This window comes from Diceros bicornis, chromosome 18, assembly GCF_020826845.1.
Source record: "Diceros bicornis minor isolate mBicDic1 chromosome 18, mDicBic1.mat.cur, whole genome shotgun sequence".
Lineage (NCBI taxonomy): Eukaryota > Metazoa > Chordata > Mammalia > Perissodactyla > Rhinocerotidae > Diceros > Diceros bicornis.
Genome location: NC_080757.1, coordinates 49,130,011 through 49,147,791, shown reverse-complemented (window position 1 = coordinate 49,147,791; position 17,781 = coordinate 49,130,011). Strand labels below are relative to the sequence as shown.

General features: G+C 36.7%; 1 protein-coding gene across 5 annotated transcripts in view; it reads right to left on the bottom strand.

Moving 5' to 3' along the window:
- The window catches only part of CEP112 (centrosomal protein 112), a 449,184-nt gene that overhangs the window by 240,227 nt on the left and 191,176 nt on the right, over positions 1 to 17,781 (bottom strand). For all 5 annotated transcript variants that reach the window (XM_058561414.1, XM_058561413.1, XM_058561415.1 and 2 more), the window contains one exon: positions 11,965 to 12,072. In XM_058561414.1, coding sequence (XP_058417397.1) covers positions 11,965 to 12,072 — 108 coding nt within the window. The remainder of the gene's footprint in view (positions 1 to 11,964; positions 12,073 to 17,781) is intronic.

Below are 17,781 nucleotides of genomic sequence, written 5' to 3'. Positions count from 1 at the left end.
GTTTAGATGGCGCATCATGGTTAATTCTAATTTGCATTTTTATTAACACCAAGGCTGAAGATGTTTCTACATGGTCATTTACTCAACTCATTTCTTATATGTTTCTTTCCTCTGCCAGGTCATTTATTAGGACATTAATGATTTTCTTATGATTTGTGATAATTACTTTATATATATGCAAATTATTTTATTTGTTATAAATTTATTAATTTAGTAACATCACTCTTTGCCTATCATATTTGCTGCAAATATTATTTCTTTGTTTTTTTAACTGAAAATAATTTTTATTTAATCAAATGTTAATTTTCTTCAGTGAATTTTCTAATGTGTTCAACTTTAAACAGCCAGAGTTGTGCCAAAACAATCACAAAATAAATGCAAATCAGGCACTGAAATCACTTGGCTGCACTTGGTTATAAATGTGTCATCCACACGATTATCATCAAAATGAAAATATAATTTTAAAAACTCGCAAAGAGAACTCTTCAACCCATTATACTCACCCCGTAATACAATAACTTCTGATTAGTGTTTGTGTCACAGACAGAGTTTTAAACTTGTTGGCTTTCCTCTCTCCCCGTTCCTTCCTCAGTTTACATGTAGGAACTGACATTTTTCTTGTTTTTATTAGTGCTTCCAAGATTGCTTTTAACCCAAAAATCACCTCAATTATACCTTGTAACTACAGCATGTTAACAAGCAACACTTCTTGTCTTTCCTTAATATTCTCATTTATATTTGATGAATTATTACCTCAGTTTTCCTCCTATACCCACTCGCCAATTGCCGGCTGCATTTCTTGATATAAGTTTCTACAACCTAGTTTCTAAAGCTGGTTTCCCAAGCAACCTCCATTCCAGCATTCAAGTTCTGGAAAACATCTTCCATGGCTCTTTAGAGAAAGTGTGCTTCAGTGGAAATACATGCTTTTAAGTTGGCATACGTCAGAATGACTTTCAGTTGCCATCACCTATTAATCAGAAGTTAGGTACTTCATTCTTAAATTACACCATTTTTTTAAAAAAATTCTGACAAAATAATTCTATTGCACTGGCTTTTGCAGTTGGGAAATCTGGCACCTTTGAAATAATCTGCTAATGCTCTTTCTTCTATGTCTTTTCTTATCTTTCAGGCTTTTCCTCTCAGGTAATTTTGTACTGCATAGAAATTGTCTGAATTGATTTTGTATTTCATTAATCCAAATTTATTACCCACTTAAAATGCTATAGAATATAATATAAATGTTCTTTTTGTTTGTTTTTTTTTTTTTGTTTTGTGAGGAAGATCAGCCCTGAGCTAACATCCATGCCAATCTTCCTCTTTTTGCTGAGGAAGACCAGCTCTGAGCTAACATCTATTGCCAATCTTCCTCCTTTTTTTCCCCAAAGCCCCAGTAGATAGTTGTATGTCATAGTTGCACATCCTTCTAGTTGCTGTATGTGGGATGCCGCCTCAGCATGGCTGGACAAGCAGTGCATCGGTGCGCGCCCAGGATCCGAACCCGAGCCACCAGCAGATGAGTGCGTGCACTTAGCCGCTAAGCCATGGGGCCGGCCCCATAAATGTTCTATATTTATTCTACTCTATTGTTTCTTAACATTCATAACGTTAATGTTTTAATTATGCAAGTAATGCAACACACAAGCTCTTGGTGAAATTTTAAGTAAAAACAGTTTATTTAAAGCATACAATGAAATTCTCAATTTATTATAACTTTAACCCATAATTCCATGCCCATTCTATAGACGTGTGTAAACTTGTAGAATTTTTAAACTAAATTTACATATGACACATATGTTATAATTTTACATAAATGAGATCATAATAGAAAAATTGTTCTGTGATGTGCTTTATTCCCCCCTTAAAATTAAGCCTTAGAAATCTGTGTATGTCTGCTCCTACAAATTTATATCAATGTTTTTAATAAGTACATAGTATTCCATAGTATAGATTTTGCATAATTTATTTAATCATTGGCTTTATTTATAACCTTTTTTCATTATTCCAAATAATCATCCATGAACGTATATCTTTTTGCACATGCAAATATTTCTATAGGATAGGTTCCAAGAAATGAAATTTTTGCATTAAGGACTATATGAATTAAATTTTTTAATCAATAGACTACAGATAGATGATTTTAAAAACTAAAATTGTGATGATAATTCTTCTCAGTTCCTCCACTGGTCAACCCTGTAACTTTAAAGACTATACTAAAATCTCCACGTCTTGTTTCATCACTGGGGCAGCACCTTAAAACTCTACTTCATAATGTTGACGCCTCGGTACTTTCACCCTTCCCCCTTCCTCTCCTTCTGTCCCTTTCTCCCAATTCCATACCTATGCCACCTCTACCTTTACTGTTACAATAGCAAGGATGACAATATTTACGCTGTTCTGTAACCATAAATTAGATCTGAAAGTGGAACACCAATAAATGACATCTAATTATTATGACTATGTACATATTGTTCACAGAAAAGCCTTATTTTGCTAAGACTACATTTCTTTCCTTACTGGTCCAATGCCATATAGCACCTGTGCTGCTCGATGGAGACTATTTCTACAATTAAGTTCCAGTGTTTTCTCCTTTTTTACATACTCTACATTTCATAAGCATAACACGTGTGGCAAGTGGTTTCATGCTTATCCCTATTTGATGCTCTTCCCTGTGACGCCCCTTCCCACAGGAGGACTGCACAGGCAGGTCTTGTGACTTGCTTTGGCCAATGCGATGTGAGTGGAACTACCACTGTACTTACTTCTGAGCAAGCTTTAAGAGCCAGCATCTGTTCAACCATTTCCCATGGCAATGTTCCAAATAGTTCATTTTGGAAACTAGACTCAAGATGACATGACATAAATCAGACTGTAGCCAACCCTCAAAGGACATGTGGCATGAGCAAGAAATAAACCTTTGTTGTTCCAAGCCACTGAGATTTCGGATCATGTTTACCAAAGCAAAACCAAGACAGCCATATATCCTGTATCCCACTTTCCTGATTCCAAATGCACTCACTGCCCTGATGGCCTCTGAACAGCTCTCATCCTACCACGTCCCCACACTGTTCTTCCAATTGCTGGATCCCAAATCCTCATTTTCCTCAGTTTACTCTCTTATTTTTCTAGAAAACATCTCTAAGTAACTTCCTAAGAAAGAGCACATGGAAAGTAAACTTTGTGAGTCCAAGTCTAGAAGTTTCTTTGTGCTGCCCACATGACTGATAATTTGACTGGATAAATCAATTGACTTTAGAATTTTGAAGGCATTCTCTTTGAGGATCCAGTTTTGCTGATTAAAAGCCTGAAATCAGTTTGATTCTTATTCCTTTGTAGGTGGTCTCTTTTTTCTCTGAAAATTTTAGAGGGATTCAATTCACATGGCTACAGAGAAAAGGCCTATAACACAACTGTGTGAAGCAGTGTCTATAAAACACACGGAGAATAAAAGGATATAGTGAATTGACGAGGACCAGCCCCACAGAAAAGAGGTAACTGTCTCTCCACTCCAGCTGATTGCCGCTATGGGAAAATGTGGGCCTATAGTTGCCAGATTTACTAGTGTTGCAAGATAAGCCTGAAATCTGTATTTGTGTATAAAATCATGTGTATTTTATTTTTTTTATTGAGGTCATAATAGTTTACAACATTGTGAAATTTCAGTTGTACATTATTATTTGTCAGTCACCATATAAAAGAGCCCCTTCACCCCTTGTGCCTACCCCCCAACAGCCTTCCCCTCTGGTAACCACTAAACTATTCTCTTTGTCTGTGTGTTAGTTTATCTCCCACATATGAGTTTTCACTCATGAAACACTCAGACGTATGGTGTCTCACTTCACTCAAACGGTGTTTGTCTTTCTCTGTCTGGCTTATTTTGCTTAACACAATACCCACGAGATCCATCCATGTTGTTTTGAACGGGATAATTTTGCCTTTTTTTATGGCTGAGTAGTATTCCATTGTGTGTGTGTGTATGTGTGTATATATGTGTGTGTGTGTGTGTGTGTGTGTGTGTGTGTGTGTGTGTGTGTGTGTGTGTGTATATATATATATATATATATATATATATATATATATATATATACCACCTCTTCTTTATCCAATCATCAGTCGATGGGCACTTGGGTTGCTTCCACTTCTTGGCTATAGTGAATAATGCTGCAATGAACAGAGGGATGCATAAGTCTCTTTGAATTGTTGATTCGAGTTCTCTGCACAAATACCCAGTAGTGGGATATCTGGGTCATATGGTATTTCTATTTTTAACTTCTTGAGAAATCTCCATATTGTTTCCCATAGTGGCTGCACCAGTTTGCATTCCCACCCAGCATGTATGAGGATTTCCTTTTCTCCACATTGTCTCCAACATCTGCTATTTTTTGCCTTGGTGATTATAGCCATTCTAACTGGTGTAAGGTGATATCTTGGTCTAGTTTTGATTTGCATTTCCCTGATGATTAGTGATGTTGAACATCTTTTCTTGTGCCTACTGACCATCTGTGTATCTTCATTGGAAAAACATCTATGCACATCCTCTGCCCACTTTTTGAGCAGCTTGTTTGTTTTTGTTGTTGTTGAGTTGCATGAGTTCTTTATATATTTTGGAGATTAACCTCTTGTCAGATATATGATTTGCAAATACTGTCTCCCAGTTGCTGGGTTTTCTTTTTATTTTGTTCCTGGTTTCTTTTGCCTTGCAGAAGCTCTTTAGTCAGATGAAGTCCCACTTGTTTATTTTTTCTTTTGTTTCCCTTGCCCGAGTAGACATGGTATTCGAAAAGATCCTTCTGAGACCGATGTCCAAGAGTGTACTGCATATATTCTTTTCTAGGAGTTTTATGGTTTCAGGTCTTGCCTTCAAGTCTTTGATCCATTTTGAGTTAATTTTTGTGAATGGCAAAACATAATGGTCTACTTTCATTCTTTTCCATGTGGCTGTCCAGTTTTCCTAACACCATTTATTGAAGAGACTTTCCTTTCTCCATTGTATGTTCTTAGCTCCTTTGTTGAAGATTAGCTGTCTGTAGACGTGTGGTTTTATTTCTGGGCTTTCAATTCTGTTCCATTGACTGTGTGTCTGTTTTTGTACCAGAACCATGCTGTTTTGATTACTATAGCTTTGTAGTATATTTTGAAGTCAGGGATTGTGAGGCCTCCAGTTTTGTTCTTTTTTCTCAGGATTGCTTTCACCATTTGGAGTCTTTGTTGCTGCATACCAATTTTAGGATTCTTTGTTCTATTTCTGTGAAGAATGTCATTGGAATTCTGACTGGGATTGCACTGAATCAGCAGATTGCTTTAAGTAATATGGGCATTTCAGCTATGTTTATTCTTTCAATCCATGTGCATGGAATATCTTTCCAATTCTTTATGTCATATTCTCTATTTCATCTTCCTTCAGTTTTGGGTGGTTGTATGAGTCTAAGAATTTATCTGTTTCTTCTAGATTGTCCAATTTTTTGGCATATAGTTTTTCATAGTATTCTCTTATAATCCTTTGTATTTCTGTGGTATCTGTTGTAATTTCTCCTCTTTCACTTCTAATTTAATTTATTTGAGACTTCTCTCTTTTTTTCTTGAGTCTGGCTAAGGGTTTGTTAATTTTGTTTATCTTCTCAAAGAACCAGCTCTTTATTTCATTGACCCCTTCTACTTTTTTTTGTTTCAATTTCATTTATTTCTCCTCTAATTTTTATTATTTCCCTCTTTCTGCTGACTTTGGGTTTTGTTTGTTCTTCTTTTTATAATTCTATTAGGTGTAGTTTAAGATTGCTTATTTGAGATTTTTCTTGTTTATTAAGGTGGGCCTGTATTACTATGAATTTCCCTCTTACAACCGCTTTTGCTCCCTCCCATATGAGCTGGTATGGTGTGCTTTCATTCTCATATGTCTCTAGATATTATTTTGCTTCTCCTTTAATTTTTTCCATGACCCATTGATTGTTCAGTAGCATGTTGTTTAGTCTCCACATATTTGTCACTTTCCCAGTTTTTTTCTTGTAGTTGATTTCTAGTTTCATAGTATTATGGTCAGAAAAGATAATTGTTATGATTTCAATCTTCTTAAATTTATTAAGGCTTGCCTGTTTCCCAACATATGGTCTATCCTTGAGAATGTTCCATGTGCACTTGAAAAGAATGTGTATTCTGCTGTTTTGGGATGGAGTGTTCTACATATATCTATTAAGTCTAACTGGTCTAGTTTTTCATTTAAATCCACTACTTCCTTGTTGACTTTCTGTCTGGATGATCTATTCACTGATGTAAGTGGGGTGTTAAGGTCCCCTACTATTATTGTGTTGTTGTTAATATCTCCTTTTAGGTTTGTTAATAGTAACTTCATGTACTTTGGTGCTCCTGTGTTGGGTGCATATATATTTATAAGTGTTATGTCTTCTTGGTGGAGTGTCCCTTTTATCACTATATACTGCCCTCTTTGTCTCTCATTACCTGTTTTGTCTTGAAGTCTACTTTGTCTGATATAAGTACGGCAATATCTGCTTTCTTTTGTTTGCCATTAGCTTGGAGTATCGTCTTCCATCCCTTTACTCTGAGCCTTCAAAGCTGAGATGTGTTTCCTGGAGGCAGCATATTGTTGGGTCTTGCTTTTTAATCCATCCTGCCACTCTGTGTCTTTTGGTTGGAAAATTCAATCCATTTACATTTAGAGTGATTATTGATATATGAGGGCTTAATGTTGCCATTTTATGGCTCGTTTTCCACTTCTTCTGCATTTCCCTTGTTTGTTGTCCCATATATTTTGGACTACCAATTCAGTTTGGTTGTTCCCTATGACAGTTTTCTTAGTTTTGTCTTTATTTATCATTTGTATCTCTATTCTGATTATTTGTTTAGTGGCTACCATGAGGTTTCTATAAAAAATCTCATAGATGAGATAGTCCATTTTCTGATGTCCTCTTATTTCCTTAGACTAAGCCGATTCCATCGTTTTCCTCTTCCCCTTCTAAGTTATTATTGTCACAACTTATTCCATCTTGTGTTGTGAGTTTGTAGTTAAAATAATGAGATTATATTTATTTTTGATGTTTTCCTTCCATCTTTAATGTTATAATTGTTTGCTAACCTGTTCTGATAGAAAGCTGCAATTTTCAGATTTTGTCTACCTATTTATCTCCTTGGTCAAGGCTTTGTAATGCCTTTCTTTTTTTCCTCAGCTATGAGGGCCTTCTTGAGTATTTTTGTAGGCGGGGATCTTGTGGTGATGAACTCCCTTAGCTTTTGTTTATCTGGGAAAGTTTTAATTTCTCCATCATATCTGAAGGATATTTTCATTGGATGGAGTATTCTTGGCTAAAAGTTTTTGTGTTTCAGAATTTTGAATATATCATTCCACTCTCCTACCTTGTAAGGTCTCTGCTGAGAAAGCTGCTGAAAGCCTGATATGGGTTCTTTTGTAAGATATTGTCTTCTGCCTTGCTGCCCTTAATATTTTTTCTTTGCCATTGACTTTTGCCAACTTTAATACTATATGCCTTGGAGAAGGTCTTTCTACCTTGAGATAGTTAGGAGTTCTATTAGCTTCTTTCACTTGTATGTCCAGCTCATTTCCCAGGTTTGTGAAGTTCTCTGCTGTTATTTCTTTGAAAAAGATTTCTGCTCTATTCTCCTTCTCTTCTTCCTCTGGAATACCTGTAATCCTTAAGTTGCATTTCCTAACTGAGTCGGATATTTCTTGGAGAATTTCTTCATTTTGTTTTAGTCTTAGTTCTCTCTCTGCCTCCATCTGAAGCCTTTCTATATTTCTGTCCTCCAGACTGCTGATTCTCTCCTCCATAATATCAGCTCTGTTATTCAGGGAGTCCAGATTTTTATATCATCCATTGTGTTTTTCATCTCCTACATTTCTGATTGGTTTTTCTTTATAGTTTCAATCTCTTTTGTGAACAAGCTCCTGATTTCATTGAACTGTCTATCTGTCCTTTCTTGTAACTCATTGAGTTTTTTTTTTATGACAGCTATTTTGAATTCTCTATCAGTTAGATTATAAATTTCTGTGCCTTCAGGATTGATTTCTGGGTGCTTATCATTTCCCTTCTGGTCTGGAGTATTAATATATTTCTTCATACTGTTTGACAGTGTGGATTTGTGCCATCACATAGTGACAGTATCTGGTCACAGCTCCCACCTGCCACCACTGAGTGGGAGTCAAGAGCTGTGTATTCTGAGCCAGCTACAATCCCAGGCTCACTCACTCACAGCTGCTGCTGTTCTATTGTATGTGCGGGAGCTCTGGCTGACCAGCTGAGACGGAGAGCCAGGCAAAGGGAAGGGAACTTTCTTTCACCTGCGCAATCCCAGGGGCATTCTTGCTCTGCCCTCGCTATCTTCTCTCCTGGGGTGCTGCCTCGACGAAGACACCCCCACAATAGCTTAGTCACTTCTGTGTGGGGCTTTCCCATGGGCTGTGAGGAAACTTGGAGAGAAAAAGTGTTCCTGCAGAGGGCAGCCCCTCCCCTCTCTCCTCTCAAAGCCACATGCAGTCCCATGCTCTGGGTCGCTGCCACTGGGGGAAGGAGAGGAGATCCCCTTACCTCCTTCCACTTCCTCAGGGGAACCCAGCACCTCTACCATCAGATGTATGGCTGCGTGGGTCTCTCACATGTCTTTTGTGTTGTGTGAATGTCCTCCATTGGTATGTGAATGTCCTTTTTGTTGTATCTTAGTGGGGAGAGTCTAAGGGAAGAGCTCATTCTGCCAGATGCTGACGTCACTCTGAACAAATCATGTGTATTTTATTCTTTTTTTTTTTAATGAGGAAGATAAGCCCTGAGCTAACATCTGTTGACAATCCTCCTCTTTTTGCTGAGGAAGATTGGCCCTGGGCTAACATCCGTGCCCATCTTCCTCTATTTTATATGTGGGACGCCTGCCACAGCATGGCTTGATAAGCAGTCCATAGGTCTGCACCTGGGATCCAAACCTGCGAACCCCAGGCCGCTGAAGTGGAGCACGAGAACTTAACCACTACGCCACCAGGTCGGCCCCAAATCGTGTATATTTTAAATGGTAAGAACTCATTTAAAAATTAATTTTAGAAACCCAGGGCTGGCCAAACAAAAACAAGTTTGAGGGCCTGAAATCAACCAGTTTGTCACCTCTGGTTCAGGATTTCCCTTTGTCCTCAGTGCCATAGAATGCCACAGAGGTATATTCATTCAACCCTTCCACCTCTAGCTCTGTGAAAATCTCCTGTGTTATTTCCTTAAGAATTTCCCTTCCCCTTATTTCCCTGTTCTCACTCTTGGACTCCTAACCAGACAGCAATGTTCATCCTCTCTGAATGATTTGCTCAGCTTCTCACCTATTCTATCTCTTGGCATTTTGTACCGTTTTCTGGGAGATTTCCTCAAATTTGTCTGTGGTGAGTTTAAAAAGCAGCGTAGCAGAACAGTTATGAGCAAGGGCTTAGATCCAGAAAGCCTGGGTTCAAATCATGGCTCTGTGACTAAGAGTATGACTCTGGGCAAGGTACTTATGTTCTCTGTGCCTCAGTTTCCTCAACTGTTAAATGGACATAATAATAGTACCTATCTCTATTGCTCTGTTTTCTGCTCATTGATTTTTGCTGTTATGTTATTTTCTTCCTTCTTGCTGTTTTGGGCTTAATTTGATCATCTTTTTCTAGCTTTGTAAGGTAGAAGCTTAAGTCATTGATTTGAGACCTTTCTTTTTTTCTAATATAAGCATATAATGCTATAAATTTCCCTAAAAGCACTACTTTTCAACATCCCATGAGCTTTGGCATTGTGTTTTCATTTTTATTCAATTCAAACATTTTCTTATTTCCTTTGTGGTATGCAATCTTCATACTTACTACATAATAAAGTAATTTTAAAGTGGTATCAAGTAAGAGTTATGAAAATTGGATATATCTTTTATATTTATGACTATTAAAAACCTTTCAATCAAAAGTATCTAAATCTTTCTAAAGGTATCAGAGAAAGATCATATAGATAGCTTGGCAAAACGGAAAGAATCCCAGAGAAATTAGGAACTTGGACTAAATCCCAGAGAAATTAGGAACTTGGACTATCCTTAAGACTGTGAACTATTTAGCTTGTGACCTTGAGCAAGTCATTTCACTACCTAGTATTAATAACATATAGTCATATAAGCCCAATTTTGGGGGGAAATAAAATACGCAAACACACAAAACCAAACAGGTGATAATGCGTGATGTTTTCACTGGTGATCACATTAAGGATGCTGAAATTCCTACCTTCTTATGTAGAGATAGTAGACCTATGTATATTGATCTAAATTCAAATCAATTCAACAATAATAAATTGTATGTCCATTAACAACTCAATCACAGAAACATAATGTAATAGAGGTTGAAAGAAATACAGGAGAAAGTTTCTGTTGTCTTGTAGACTGTACTTTGTTCTGAATAAAAACAGCTTTATATACAAGAACTTATAATACAAGAACTGATTTAAGTGTATAGAACAGTGAGAAGATTAATGCTGTAATTTCAGAGAAAGAAGAAATGGGTGTGGGCTGAAACGTCATGTAACATTTGATGGAAGTGTTGAAGTGAGTCTTGAAAGATGGACATGACTTTCTTGGACATAACAGAGCAAGACAGTCCAGCTACTGAAAACAACAAAGAAGGGCCAATTTGCAAACTTTTGTCTTTATAACTATTTTGGCTTTACACCATTCCTATGAAGTGACTCAGGTATTTTTACCAACATTTAAGATTAAAACAACAACCACACAACAATCATAAGGTCACATGTCAGATCTGACTTGCTTTCCATGGAACTCAAGTGATTCACTAACTGCTATCACTTAGGAGAGGGGATACAATTCAGTAATCACAAGGGATTAATGAGTTTTTGATGTACTACCCACTTAATAAGGGATTAAAAATATAATAACGAGAAAAAATTATTCAGGTTTCCAGAATAAAAAGATTCAAATATCGTCTTTAGAAAAATTTTTCTTAACTAAGTGATTAAGCTAATTAACATTTTTCTAGATGCTAAGAAAACAAAGCAAGCAAATTAGACAAACAACTAAAAATTAAGAGCCACTTTAAATATTCCAAGAATCAGCCAGAATATGTTTTTAAAAAGACAAAAATAAAACCTTTCTTGATTAATAAACACGAGGCAGGGCACTGAGAAGAAAATCTAAACCCCTTATGCTGTCCTGCGCGTCCCGGTCCTAGCCTAACTCTCCCCCATCATCCCCACAGCTGGAACCTTCCTCTCTGTACTCCTGTTAAACCAGTCTTTATTGTCCTTCTTGTTCCTTGAACACTCCCAGCTTGCACTCATCTCAGGATCTTTGAACTTGCTGTTCTCCTAGCCTAGAATACTATTTCTCCCAAGACTTCACGGCTAGCTCGTCCCTAGTTTTCAGGATTCACAGCACAAATGTCCACGGCTTAGAGGGCTTCCCTGACGCCCTATCAATGCTGGTAATCCCCTTCCCACCCACCACCCACCAAGGTCTATGTACACACCCTCTTTCCTTCTTCGCAAGCCATATTTTGAAATCATTTCATTTTTTATTTATGGGCTGACTGTCCATCAAAATGTAAGCTTTGTGCAAAAAGGAACCTTGATGGTCCTGCTTACTACCCTGCCCAGTGTGGACAAAGTACTTGGTACATAGTGGGGACCTAAAACTATTTCTTAAATAAATCAAACTGATACTCTAACAGGAATAGAAGAACTCAAGAATCACAATAAATGTTTCAATTAAACATTCAGATTAACAAACTGTCAGAACAGACTTCAGTGGAAAGTTAAAATTCTCTGTTTCTGGATTTTATCGAAACAAATATTATTTTAAATATCTCAAATATATTGGTAATAACGTTCTTAGTAATATTTTCATCATGGAGAGATTTTGGAATATAGATATATTTAAAGAGAGGTTATACATGCATTAAAAAATTAAATGGCATCATAAAAATGAAAGACCAACCTGCTGTTCGTATCGTTGCTTGACATCTTCCAGCTGCCATAAAAACTCCTTTGATTGTTTCTCACGAAGAGACTTGGATCTAGTTAGATCTGCTTCCACTTTTTCCATCTATAAAATTTAAAAATCAAATATGAAATTTTTTAAAGAAAAAATTATATTCCATGTTTTTGTAATTTGTCCATTCATTAAAATGACAGATTTTAAACACTTCACCAATCATAATGGTGAATTTAATAATGACAAAATAATGAAAGATACATTTTAATAGTTTTAAGTCAGGGAAATTAAAATTGGTATATAATTGACTAAATTCTAATATTGTAATGGAAACACAATATTGAACATTCAAATACTTATTCAACAAGATTTTATTAAGGCCTTGGTATGTGCTGAATGGGAGAAAATATCTGCAAACCATATATCTGATAAGGAACTTGTACCTAGAATATATCAAGAACTCTTATAACTCAACAATAAATGGGCGATTAAATTCAATTTTAAAATGGGCAGATGACATGATTTTATATATAGAAAACCCTAAAGAATCCATTAAAAAAACTATTAGAAATAATAAATGAATACAGTAAAGTTGCAGGATACAAAATCAACATACAAAAATCAGTTGCGTTTCTATACACTAACAATGAAATAGCAGAAGAAGAAATAATACAATTCCATTTACAACTGCAACAAAATAATAAAATACCTAGGAATAAATTTAAGCAAAGAGATGAAAGACTTGTACACTGAAAACTATAAAACGTTGTTGAAAGCAACTGAAGAAGACATAAAGAAGTGGAAAGATATTCCATGCTCTTGGATTGGAAGAATTAACATAGTTAAAATGACCATACTTCCCAAAGAGATCTACAGATTCAATGCAATCTCTATCAAAGTTCCAACAACATTTTTCACAGAAATAGAACAAAGAATCCTAAAATTTATATGGAACAACAATAGACCCTAAATAGCCAAAGGAATCCTGAGAGAAAGAAAGCTGGAGGTATCACACTCCCTAATTTCAAAATATACTACAAAGCTATAAGAATCAAAACAGCATGGTACTGGCAAAAAAAACAGACACAAAGATCAATGAAACAGTATTGAAAGCCAAGAAATAAAATCACACATCTATGGACAGCTAATTTTCAACAAAGGAGCCAAGAACATACAATGGGGAAAGGAAAGTCTCTTTAATAAATGGTATGGGGAAAACTGGAGAGTCACTAGCAAAAGAATAAAGTAGACCATTATCTTACATCACACACAAAAATTAACTCAAAATGGATTAAAGACTTGAATGTGAGACCTGAAACCATAAAACTTCTAGAAGAAAACATAGGCAGTACGCTCTTTGATATCAGTCTTAGCAGCATATTTTCAAATACCATGTCTGACTAGGCAAGAGAAACAAAAGAAAAAATAAACAAATGGGAGTACATCAAACTAAAAAGCTTCTGCATGGCAAAGGAGACCATCAACAAAATGAAAAGACAACCTAACAATTGGGAGAAGATATTTTCAAACCACATATCTGATAAGAGGTTTATATCCAAATATATAAAGAACTCATATATCTCAACAACAAAGAAACAAACAACCCGATTAAAAAATAGGCAAAGGATCTGAACAGACAGTTTTCCAAAGAAGATATACAGATGGTCAACAGGCACATGAAAAGATGTTAAACATCACTCATTATTAGGAAAATGCAAATCAAAACTATAATGAAATATCACCTCACACCCATGAGAATGGCTATAATTAACAAAACAAGAAATAACAAGTGTTGGAGAGGACGTGGAGAAAAGGGAACTCTCATACACTGCTGGTGGGAATGAAAACACCAGGTGCAGACACTATGGAAAACAGTATGGATATTCCTCACAAAAGTAAGAATAGAACTACCATATGATCCAGCTATTCCACTGCTGGGTATTTATCCAAAGAACATGAAAACACCAATTTGTAAAGATATATGCACCCCTATGTTCATTGCAGCATTATTCACAATAGCCAAGACTTAGCAACAACCTAAGTGCCCATCAAGGGATGAATGGATAAAGAAGATGTGGTATATATACACAATGCAATACTACCCAGCTATAAACAAGGATGAAATCTTGCCATTTGCAAAAACATGGATGGACCTTGAGGGTAATATGCTAAGTGAAATAAGTCAGATGGAGAAAGTCAAATACCATATGATATCACTCATAAGTAGAAGATAAAAACAACAACAACAACAATGAACAAACACAGAGATACAGAGATTAGATTGCTGGTTACCAGAGAGGAAGTGGGGAGGGAGGAGGGGTGAAAGGGGTGACAGGGCACATGTGTACGGCAATGCGTGGTAATTAGTCTTTGGGTGGTGAACACGATGCAGTCTACACAGAAATTGAAATATAATGATGTACACCTGAAATTTATATAATGTTATAAACCAATGTTACCTAAACAAAAAAATACATACATAAAGGACATCAGCTGATGAGTGGATAAACAAAATGCTGCATTTCAATATGATGGAATACTATACAATCTTAAAAAGGAATAAGTACTGATACATGACAACATGGATGAACCTTGAAAACATTATGCTAAGTGCAAGAAGCCAGACAAAAAAGGCCACATATTGTATGATTCCATTCATATGAAATATCCAAAATAGGCAAATCCATAGAGGCAGAAAGCAGAGTAGCAGTTGCCAGTGGCTGGAGGGAGGGAGAAATGGAGAGTGACTACTCAGTGGGTATAGGGTTTCCTTTTGAGGTGATGGAAATGTTCAGGAACTAAACAGTGGTCATGGTTGCACAACATTGTGAATGTACTAAATGCCACTGAACTGTACACTTTAAAATGGTAATTTTGATGTAACATGTATTTTATCACAACTTTTTAAAATTTAAACACAATATAAATGATGATTAAAAAAATAAATAAAATGGGGGCCGGCCCAGTGGCGCAAGCGGTTAAGTGCGCGCGCTCCGCTGCGGCGGCCCGGGGTTTGCTGGTTCGGATCCCGGGCGCGCACCGACGCACTGCTTGGTAAGCCATGCTGTGGCGGCGTCCCATATAAAGTGGAGGAAGATAGGCACAGATGTTAGCCCAGGGCCGTCTTCCTCAGCAAAAAAAGAGGAGGATTGGCGGCTGTTAGCTCAGGGCTGATCTTCTCACAAAAAAAAATAAATAAATAAATAAATAAATAAATAAATAAAATGGGCAAAGAAACTGAAGAGACATTTCTCTAAAGAAGACATAAGGATGGCCAAAAAGCACATGAAAAGATGCTAAACATCATCGTCATTAGGCAATTTCAAATTAAACCAACTATGCTATACCACTTCACACCCACCAAGATGACTATAATCAAAAAGACAAATAATAACAAGCGTTGGTGAAGATGTGAAGAAATCAGAACCCTCATATACTGCTGGTCGAAATGTAAAATGGTGAAGCCCTTTTGGAAGTGAGTTTGGCAGTTCCTTAAAAGGTTAAACATAGAGTTACCATATGAACCAGGAATTCCACTCCTAGGTGAGAAATGAAAACATACATCCACACAAAAACTTATATACAAATGCTCATAGCAGTATTATTCATAATTGCCAAAAAAGAGGAAACAACCCAAATATCCATCAATTAAAAAATGTATAAACAAAATGTGGAACATCCATACAATGGAACATTATTCAGCCATACAAAGGAATGAAGCACTAACACATGTTACAACATGGATGAACCTTGAAAACACTATAGAAGGCAGTCAGAAAAGACCATGTATTTTATGGTTCCATTTATACTAAATTTCCAGAACAGGCAAATCCACAGAAACAGAAAGTAGATTAGTGGTTGCCTAGGGTGAGAGGCGGTTAAGGGGGTGACTGCTAAAGGGTATGAGGTTTCTTTTTGGGGTGAAATCTTCTAAGATTGATTGTGACAATGGTTGTACAACTCTGTGAATATATTAAAAACCACTGGATTGTACACTTACAATGAGTGAATTGTTGGTATGTGAATTATATCTCAATAAAGCTGTTATAAAAAGTGAAAGTCAACGGCTCTACCACATTCTATGAGGCCTCACATGATCCAGTCTCAGTTACCTTTTTCAGTTATCTCTACTACCCTATACCTCCACCACCACCACCACTCCAGCACACCTGCCTTCTTGCTAGGCCTAAAACATGCCAGAAATGCTCTCACCTTGGGGGTCTACAATCCTCCCCCCAAGATATTCACATGGCTTCTTTTCCCAAGTCTTAAAGTTTTGTTTAAATGTCACCTTTGATCTGAGGCCTCCTTGACCACCCTATTTTAAACTTTAGCCTAGCCCCCAGTTCTCCCAGTCTCCTTTTCCTTGCTTTGCTGTTCCATTTTACCATAGGACACATCACCTTCAGGTGCACTGTATAACTTATTTATTCATTAGGGCTGGTTTTTGGGGGGTTTCTTTGCTGAAGAAGAGTCACCCTGCTCTAACATCTGTTGCCAATCTTCCCCTTTTTTAGCTTGAGGAAGATTAGCCCTGAGCTAATATCCATACCAACCTCCCTCTATTTTGTATGTGGTTCACCGCCACAGCACGGCTGACGAACGGTGTAGGTCCGTGCCCAGGATCCAAACCCACGAACCTGGGCTGCCAAACAGAGCACGCCGAACCCAACCACTATGCCACAGGGCTGGCCCCTCATTAAGGCTGTTTTTAATGTCTGTCTCCCTCGTCGGAATGTAACCCCACATTCACTCATGTATCCCAAGTATTTAGCACACTCCCTGGCACATATAGGGACTCAATAAATACTAATGAAATGAAAAAAAAGACAGAGTGTACCCAACTTAGTTTTAAATTTGCTGAATGAACAACTTTCAACATTTAATAGTGCCAAATTCTTTATAAAACATACAAAATAAATAAAATACTGTTGAATCTAATGTTTTCTATCACTTAGAAAATTAGATAAATGATATATTATTGTCCTTGCTCTTATCAGATGCTCTTTTATATGTGACAGGAAAGAGATATTCTTACATACATTAATGAAAAAAGCTCTCTATATTGGTAACATGAAAATGGTACCTTTTGTTCAAAGTAGCGCACTATTTCATTTGTCTTCTATTCCTGGTTTAAGTTTGGAAAATATTTTTTCTGATGTGATTGTCAGTTAACGTGACAATCATTCTATCCCTGGCTATATTATATTATTTATTATTCTGTTGCATTGATATTTTGAGATATCTCTTTGTTTCAACTTGTATACAATGCCCTCTTTCAGGTTACCTTTTGGTAAGTGCTAAGATTAGATAAAACATGAATATGAGGGGAAATGAACCATGAAAATGCTTCCTTCACAGTTCTTCGCATTACATTTGGGGGGGAAAAAAACATTCAAATGCATTTACTCAGACATGATTAAACTTTAAGTTTCTAAGAGTGAAGGTGTTCAATGAAAAGCAGCCAATTTCACCGGATCAGAACAAAACACGTGTTGCCACCCACTACTGCGATGTAACAACACCTTTCACTCTGCTTCTTGCGCTGACGTTTGGAGTATCTGGATTATGCATGATATTCAGCACCTAAGTATTTCCTCATAAATACCAGAGATCACAACCCTGATAATACTAAGCCATCGGCTTCCAAATTCAATGGTCAGAGTTCTAAGATTATTGATTCATAGGTAATCAGTACTGTGGCTGAGAATAAATTTGCAAAGGAATTATTGAAGGAAGCATAGCTAAGCCCAGTTTGTCTTGTCTCAAGATGCAGGTTTTAGGGCTCTCTCTCCTTCAATGCTTTTCACACCAGACCTC